The 8,422-nt window shown below is 44.1% G+C and overlaps 1 protein-coding gene across 7 annotated transcripts in view; it reads left to right on the forward strand.

Moving 5' to 3' along the window:
* Positions 1-7,509, forward strand: part of MYO9A (myosin IXA) — a 1,154,601-nt gene extending 1,147,092 nt beyond the window's left edge. For all 7 annotated transcript variants that reach the window (XM_069624659.1, XM_069624658.1, XM_069624661.1 and 4 more), the window contains one exon: positions 2,062-7,509. In XM_069624659.1, the coding sequence (XP_069480760.1) occupies positions 2,062-2,537 (476 nt within the window). In that variant the 3' untranslated portion in view covers positions 2,538-7,509. The remainder of the gene's footprint in view (positions 1-2,061) is intronic.
* The last annotated feature ends 913 nt before the right edge of the window (positions 7,510-8,422 follow it).

Below are 8,422 nucleotides of genomic sequence, written 5' to 3' on the forward strand. Positions count from 1 at the left end.
TGGTCAGAGAGGGTAAGGTCATTTCTCTCCTTGTCACCCTCTTGGTTCATGCAGTCTTTCTCCCCCTCTTGAATTGCCGTGCTGAGTTAGCTCTCTCGTTGTGCAGTCTACTTTGTACATATTGTTCTCTCGTGCTACACCTTTTATCCCTGTGGGGGAAGGGAAAGGGCCATCATCTGTGTGCGGTTTTGTCGATTGCCTGACTTTGCCTGACCCTTGTGTTGGGACATGTCAGGTAAATGGCTCGGGTGTTAGTCCGTCGGCCTTCGTGATATGCAAAAGTGTTCACATCAGAAAAGGGGGGGTAGAGTGTTTGCATATCCTACGTGGTAGGTTGGTGAAAAGGTGTCGTAAGAAGGGGGATACCGCGTCTCACCCGTTGGTTTCCCACTTCCACTCCCCGAGGACCCTCATCCAGGTGATTCCCACCTCACTGATCCACCCCCAGGAACTGGATCCAATAGCGATGGCCGCGTCCTGGCAAGCTAGATGACCGATCCCCGGGGACTAGTCAAGGAGACACCTTCAGGTTTCTCACAACGTGCTCTGGTTGAGGCCTTCGTTGATGTGAGAAGCTTGCATTGTGTGAGCATGAGAGGAGCGGTTTTGGTATTGATGCGGCTTCCTTATCGGCATGCAACCTGGCTGAATGGCAGAGAAGCAAATGTAGTGTTCTTGAATCCACCTGTTTCTGGGTTGGCATCTTGCCAAACTGTTTTGCATACTCGCATTGACTTGTGGAGTGGGGTCATGCTATGAATTCCGTTTGGTTTCTTTTATACACAAAGAAGGTTTTCTGGTATGGTGGCCCTCTGGGCAGTCCCATGGGAGTATTCAAGTTTTGCGGTATGCCTCTACAGACTGCGTGGGAGAGATTCTGCACTTTGCCTTTATGTTAGAGTTCTCAGGATCAATACCAGAAACAGTCTTACCTGGTTGATAGAATGTAATGTTATGTGGGCGGTCTGCTGGGAACAGTATACCTTTACTGTTGGGGCCTCCTACCCCTCTTAGAGCCCTGGGTTGTGTTCTTTAAAGGCAAAGTGCTTTTCTTGTCCCTCCGGTATTTATTTCTGTAACTGTCCCCTGCTGCCTCATATGGTAGGAGATCAATGTATTTGACCTGGGGATTCCCCATACACCTCCACCTGGCTCATCACTGTATCCTGCTGTGCCACATTTATACCACACCTCACTGTGCCATAGCACGTCTTTTACACTGTATCCCACTGTAGTACATTTCCCATGTCACAACTCATTGCCATATCAGGTCTTATGCTATATCCTTCTGTATATCCTTCTGCGGTCATATATCAGATCTGCTTTTCAAATGTCAGCTCTTATACTGTATCCGTCTGTGCCAAGGACCTCACACAGCCCACACAATACATTCTCACACTGCCTGCTAACAGAAACATCACTTCTTGGGTTGATTCTCATGACCCTTACAATTTGTATAGAGTTTCCCACTGTACCGCTCTCTTTGCTATCTACAGTCCTATGATGTCAACCTTTCCCAATTGCCATAACGCATCTTGCATTGCCTCTCAGGAGACAACATATAAGAAATCCCTCTATTCTATACCCCTCCTGCCGTAAAACATTTTACAGTGCACCTTACCAGAAATAATACCATCCTTTTGAAATGTCTCTCACCAGCCGCAGCATTTTTAATGCTGCTTCACAACTACTGTGTTGTCTCCCACCAACCATAGCATTACTTACGTTGCTTCTTAAAACCCATATGATACCTCGTACTCTTCTGACTTCCATAGAACCATTTTCAATGGTGCCCAACTTCTGGGACACCTTTATCTCCATCCCTCGTTGTAATATTGCACGTTGTCAGCTGGTTATTCGATGATCTCAAGGGGAGGAAGCCAACTGTTTAAGTCACGAAGGGTGCCTTCCAGATAGCTTTCATTTGTGGCCTTAGTGCTTTATTATTAATTTTGAGGTCAAAGTCGATGCTTTCGGTTTTGTTCACAAACTGTCGTCAAAATGGAGGGAGAAAACAAAGGTTGATATTTCTAATTTTCTTCTCTGCTTGTTTTGCAACAGAAAGAAGCTCAGCACTTAGTTCACCTAGGTCCTTCAAGACTGGGACAAACAGCCGGATGCGTCGACAGCTAAGAAAGCAGAATGAGTCTGTGGATTCTGTGGACTCAGCCGTCTCTTCTCAGTCATCCACATCATCCTCCTGTTTACCTCACATGACCAAAAAACGATTTTACCTTCCGGGCAAATCTCCTTTTTACAGAGGAATTTCAGACAGCAGTGAGCTGCGCCCTGCACTGGAAGGGTTGGCAGGGCAGCCAAGGGGTCTTGATGATCGGCCGCAGTTTACCACCCGGGGGACATTTAACCCAGAAAAGGGAAAACTGAAACTTAAAAATGTGAAAAATGCACCCCCGAAAACCAAAGAACTCTCAGAAGGAGGAGCGGCTGGGGTGGGGCGCAAAAGACCTGCAGATCCTGACGGCAGCAGTGCAGCCCAGCAGCTTGTACATTTTGGCAGCAATGAATTCATGGTGTGAAAAAACAAAAATGCTCCTGAAGAGGGAGAAAACATTTGCAGAAGCTGCATCTTGCCTTTGTTGGAACCCTGCCAATTGATGGCAACACTTCCTTCACATCCTTGCTTGACGTCCAGCCTGACATTCATTCCCACCTCCACTGCACGCAAGCTGCCTGACTTGCCAGACCAAGGGGAGAACACCAGTTGTTCAAGTCAGGAAGAGTGCCTGCCAGAACACTTTCAGTTGTGGCCTTAGCTATGTATAATTCATTTAGATGTCAAAGTCAGGGTGTTTGGTTTTGTTCCAAGTGAAGATTCACAAACTGTCAAAATGGAGGGAGAAAACAAAGATGGCTACTGATCCACAGTCTGGTTCTGGGTACCAGACTCTCACAGGCAGGTCCTGATGATGCGCATTGGAGCAGGGGGACCAGTTTGCTTGCTCTTATAGTTAGTACGCAGCAGCAGTCCAGGGAGACATTTTCTTGTCCTTAATCCCTACTGGGTGAGCTGCATTGATGTATATAGTAAGCACTGAGAGCGACCGACAACACGGACAAGCTGTTACTCTCCAAACACAAAATAATCTTAGAACACTGTGCAGGTTTCCACCATCAGAGTAGGTACAGATTGTGATGTTTGGGGTTTAGTTTCTTATTTATCACTGATGAAGGGCTCTCCAACAGTCCTGCCTACCTTCTTGTTGGACACACTGCCAAATTGGTCTGTGGGTAATTAAACAATCTGCTGCATTTTAGGGAGAATCTGTGCACTATTTTTGAATATAGAAAGAAAGGAATGGCTTTCACATATTAAATTAAAATGTTCTGCTTCAGTAAACCCACTCGGCTGATACCTACAGACATCCTAAAAAGGGGAAGGAAGACTTGCTGAGAGCAAAACACACCAAAGCTGTGTTTGAAGGAATAAATCTTAAATACTGCTCTTAATTTCACATTTGTTTAAGTGTACAGATGATGTAAGCAACAAAATCCTGACACAGACCTAGAGTATGATTTAAACTCTCAAAGTAAGCCACACGGTTGTAAGTGATGTGTCCAGTTGGAATGAGAGTGAGCGGTATATTCATAGTCGGCCATGAGTGATATGTGATTGAACTATGCTTTACAGAACCACATGTGAGATGTATTCTGTAGAAGTGTGATTGAAATGTACTCTCCCAGTGCTGTGCAAGTGAGGCCTGTATATAGACCATGATTGAGATGTCCCCTGTCAATGTGAATGATGGAGTAGTGTAACGTTGCAAGTGTGCTGTTTTCTGCAGAGCGTGGATTGTATGCCTTCCATCAGGATCCATGACAATTTTCCTTGTCAGTGGGCAAGAAACGCTGTACTATGCTAAAGAGTTAGTCATACTTTTTGGCATGGAAAGTGGCATTCTGTCATTGAGGGAGGTGCTACGCCTTAGTGATATTAGCAAGCTGTGTCCTGACTGAAGTGGGATTACCCACAGTCTTTCGCGATCAGCAGGCTGCATCCTGACACAGGATGAGTGAGGCACACCCCGTACAACTGGGCAAGGTACATCCGATCAGAGGGGCAGTAAGCAGGATGCATGGTAATATCAAGATGTGTTCTTTCAGATAGTTAAGAGAAATGTATTTATGTTCCATCCTGTCTGATGTTGTGGGATCTATCTTGTCTGAATGAGCTGGCCATGTCCTGTCACTGCAGAATAGACCAGCATTTCACAGCATCAGCTAGCAACACCCTGTGAATATGAACTACTCACATTCTGTCAGCATGAGGGTAGCCAAGCCTGGTCTGTGTAACACTATAATTTCTGGTTAGAAAATGAAAACTATCTCTCCTTGTTTTGTCTGAGAAACTAGTGTCCTGTTAGATCAAGCTTAGTTCTTCCATAGAGGGTGTAGCGCACGTCTCAAGTCCAGAAGGGATTGGAATCTTCTTAGAACATGAACTCCCTCTTTGTAAGGAAGTTGTAAATGGTATAAACAACCTCCATCAAGAGCATGGTGTCCTCCTTTGGTGTGTGGTAAACAAGCTAAGCTACATTTGGGTGAGAAGAGTGTGAACAGACCACCTTAAGAGAGACCACACTTTCCTACCTCATCGGTAACCACATCTGTCAAAGCACCATTTCCTACCAGAGGTTGAGCATGCCACATGCATCTTAACTGCACAGTATTTCTGTCAGGAAACACCATCATTGCAAGCAATGCCACTGCTTAAAAAATGTTTTTGCTACATCTGTCCAAGAGAGGGAAGTGATATTAGGGTCTTCTAAGGGTGAATGTCCAGAAGGATCAGGAAGACGTGCTGAATCTTAAGGTGAGCAAACCACATCGGTCAAATATATAAAATGTTTCTCGTCATGTCAGAGAGAGGAGCCTGGTTGCCAGAGAGCCAATGACCCATATTTGTCAGAGTGCTGTGTGACTCTTTGTGAACTTCATCTGTGAAAGAGGTGTGTTGTGTCAGAGTGAATGAGCCACATGTAAAGAAAAGGAGAGATTGGCTTGCTCCAGAGCGAAAAAAACACATGAGAAAGAGGTGCACCTTTTGTCAGACGATGAGTGAACAGCATCTGTTAGAGGCATCAATAAGCCCTATTCTATGAGAAGATGAACGGGCCAGACCTAGTAGAGTGAACAATCTTGTAAAGAGCGGGTAGTATTTAGTACGTCTATGGAATAGTTCACAAGCTATACCTTGCTGTGGGGAGAACAAGCTATCTTTTGTCAGTGAAAAGCCATGACATGGAGTTTAAAATCAGTGTGATCCTGAAGAGAGCGGTTTGATGCTTGTCAGGCCTACAGCCCTAAGTCCCTACAGTAGGTTGAAGAGAAACAGTGTCCTGCCGAGGATTGCCGTGGTACAAGAGTACAAGAAAAGTAAATCTGTGGAGATGCGAAACCCTCTTAAAGAGAGGGAGGGAGAAATGCCACAATCATGCAAAATGTGAAGAAAGTGTTCAATGCTGCTGTGAGTAATAACCACTTCTTGTCACAGCATTAGCAAGCTTCATGACCCTGCAGAGGGTTTCAGAACTGTGTGGACCAGTGAAAGGCAACTGCTCCGTGTTCCGCTTCTGCCCTGTGGTATATTTTTTTCAGGTCATTCATAAGGAGGCATCCCCCTCCTAGGTTCCGAATGTCAGTATTAAATGCCATAAACGTTCCAGAAATACTTGAAAATGTTGATGGGCTTTTATTGTCTTTTGTTGCTTCTGATTGTGCCATATTCTTTTGCGGGGAGGGGATTCAAGTTGGAGATTGCAAGGGAGACTAGAAAAGTGCATGTTGTCATATTTGAATGATGAGGACTAGGGGATAGTTTGAGAAGGTGGAGGAAATGTTCTGTTAATGGGCCTGTATGTTACTAGATATGGCAGGAAATTATGTAAATGTGTATGCTTTTAGAGTAGAAAAAGAACCATGTTAAATGTGGAAAATGCTCTGGATGTACTGAGAAGTGCTTAGCCTCGCCTTGTACCGAGCTATGTAATGTTGCATGATCTCTGTGTCCTATGTGTCTGGCGAGAGGGATGTATACAAAGCAGCTCATATATTACCAACGACGCACAGGCTTGTTTCTAGGCTGTGGTCTTACTTGAAGAGAAGGGTGAGTCCTACTTTTGTTGGAGGTGAGATGAGAGGTACTCTTTCCACAGTCAACTCTGGTGTGGAAGAAGTCCTGATAGGAAAGTGCCAGCTATTAGTTTTCTAGTTTGTGTTGGCGATGGTGTTGAGGGATGCAGATAGATGACCTAATCTGAATTCTTAAGGTCTCCCATTATGCAAATATCTTCCTCATCCTGCTGCCTGCTTCTTGATATGAAGCTGAACCCTAGCTTTATTAATTTCCTTCCTCCATCATTTCATGTCTCTAGATGTAAGACACATATCCTCCATATTGCCACCGCTTTTATCTTAGTGAACGAAGGCTTCTCGTTGACGTCCCCTGTCCCAATTGTATACTTCTACAAAGGCAATTGATACTGTGATCTGCCTGACCCCTCGTGTAACCACACCTCTTGCCTCTAGAAAGGAAGTTGGCGATACGCCGGACTTATCCCGTCCCTGCACTATGTTCTGTGTATGTAGTAGTCTGATATTGTTCTTAATGACCTCTCCCATCACTATACTGCTTCTCCTTCTATGAAGGAGTTTGAGATTGTAATCTGCTTGACCTCCCCAACCACCATCCCTTGCTCCCCATGGAAGGAGGTTGAGGATTTCTTTCTGACCTCTCCTGGGCCAGCACCTCTTGTTGCTTTCCAAAGAAGGTCCATACCTGAGTTGCTTGAACTGTCATTGTTTCTAAGTCTCTTGACATCGTGACCTGCCCGAGAAGATCTGTTCCCATACTGCTGGTCTCTATGTGGCGCTGATATTTAATTTTAGCTGCCATTGGTTTTTCCTATTTCTTTGTCAGTCCACGTTTAATTGTGGCGACTGGAAGTAGGTATGGGGTGGGTACATTTGTGTTGCTTCTACTGTATTGCTTAACCCTGATGCCTCTGTTCAAGTCTCACATTGAGTGTCAAAAGACGAGGTTTCCCTGTGAAGCTGCACGCCTTGTAGCAAGTGAATGTACCGACCACCTGGAAGCCAGGGCCTGCAAGCCTTCAATTCCATCTTTTATTTTTTTTAATTAATTTATAAGTATGCAGAGTGTAAATTTAAAAAGTATGTATTGTAAAAGGGTATATTATCCATTGTCATACACTCTATATATAGATATATAAATATATATATATAAATACATAAGACTCTACCTGTTTAAATAAAGAGTATATATGTAAAGAATTGCTCGCCATGGATGGTCGTCCAACGCGTTCATGTTCTGTATCCGTTTCTTTCTTTTTGCAGAAAAAACAGAAGGACTTGATTTGTACAAAGTGCAGTTTGTGTAATATTTCTTAAAATATATTCCGTCTGGCTGTAAAAAATGACAACTTTATGAACAAATAACCTCCAGCTTATTAAAGAGCAGTGCTGTAAAAATGTTTGTTTTTTAATATTTGTTTATTGAATTCTTAAACTACAATTTATAGCATCCCTAGGTGGAAAAAAACTGTTCACACAAGTAGACTGCGACCTCCTCCTCGAAATTCCTTAGTTCTCTTTTTGCCCCACCAATAAAAAAAGTAAAGGTTTACATTACGTAGTTCCAGAACAGAACAAAGAGGGGCTGGGGTGCACTCCAGGGACTCAGTCCTGCTTTCTCCAAGGAGGAAAAAAACCTCACATTATGGAACATTAGTCTCCAATTTTCTGGGAGGAAAAGTCTCTTAAGCAATGCTTATCATGTCCGAATCTCACAAAGCTGTAGGGTTTAATGGATGCGCTAACAGTAATTCCAAAATGTCTATCACAGTACCTCACACTATTTGTGTGTGGTGTTTGGGTACTAAACTTGACATTAGGGTTTGTGGATCGTGCCAAGCAATGATCACGAAAGAGACAAGGAAGAGGTTTGCCATAATTGGCTTTAGGCCTGCCCCTGTCTAAGTCTTTAGGTGGTACTCCGTGCTAACATATATCTTCAGTGAATAGGTGCTCCGAAAGCCACCGGAGTATGGACAAGGAGCCCTCTTCTGATAAGGTGTCAAGGAAATGAAGCATAAAACATGGGAAATGCCCACACTGGGTGTGAATCTCACCATTCACTCTCTTCCCTTTCTCTGATAAAGATGATGATGGGTCAAACCAGGAAGGAGAGCACAATGGAATTTTCACCCGAGAGGGAAATGGTAAGATCCCCCACAAAGTCGTACTCTGTAAAACAGTGGGAGCTCTTTAGACTCCAGATGATGGACATTTTCACTAAGGCCGCAGTGTAAACAGCTTTAGCTTTGGTGTCAATGTCAGTGACTTGAAATCAGGCAGGGTTACCATTAAAGCTAATGACCATATG

The sequence above is a fragment of the Ambystoma mexicanum genome, chromosome 11 (genome assembly GCF_040938575.1).
Source record: "Ambystoma mexicanum isolate Mex_15411 chromosome 11, UKY_AmexF1_1, whole genome shotgun sequence".
Taxonomy (NCBI): Eukaryota; Metazoa; Chordata; class Amphibia; order Caudata; family Ambystomatidae; genus Ambystoma; species Ambystoma mexicanum.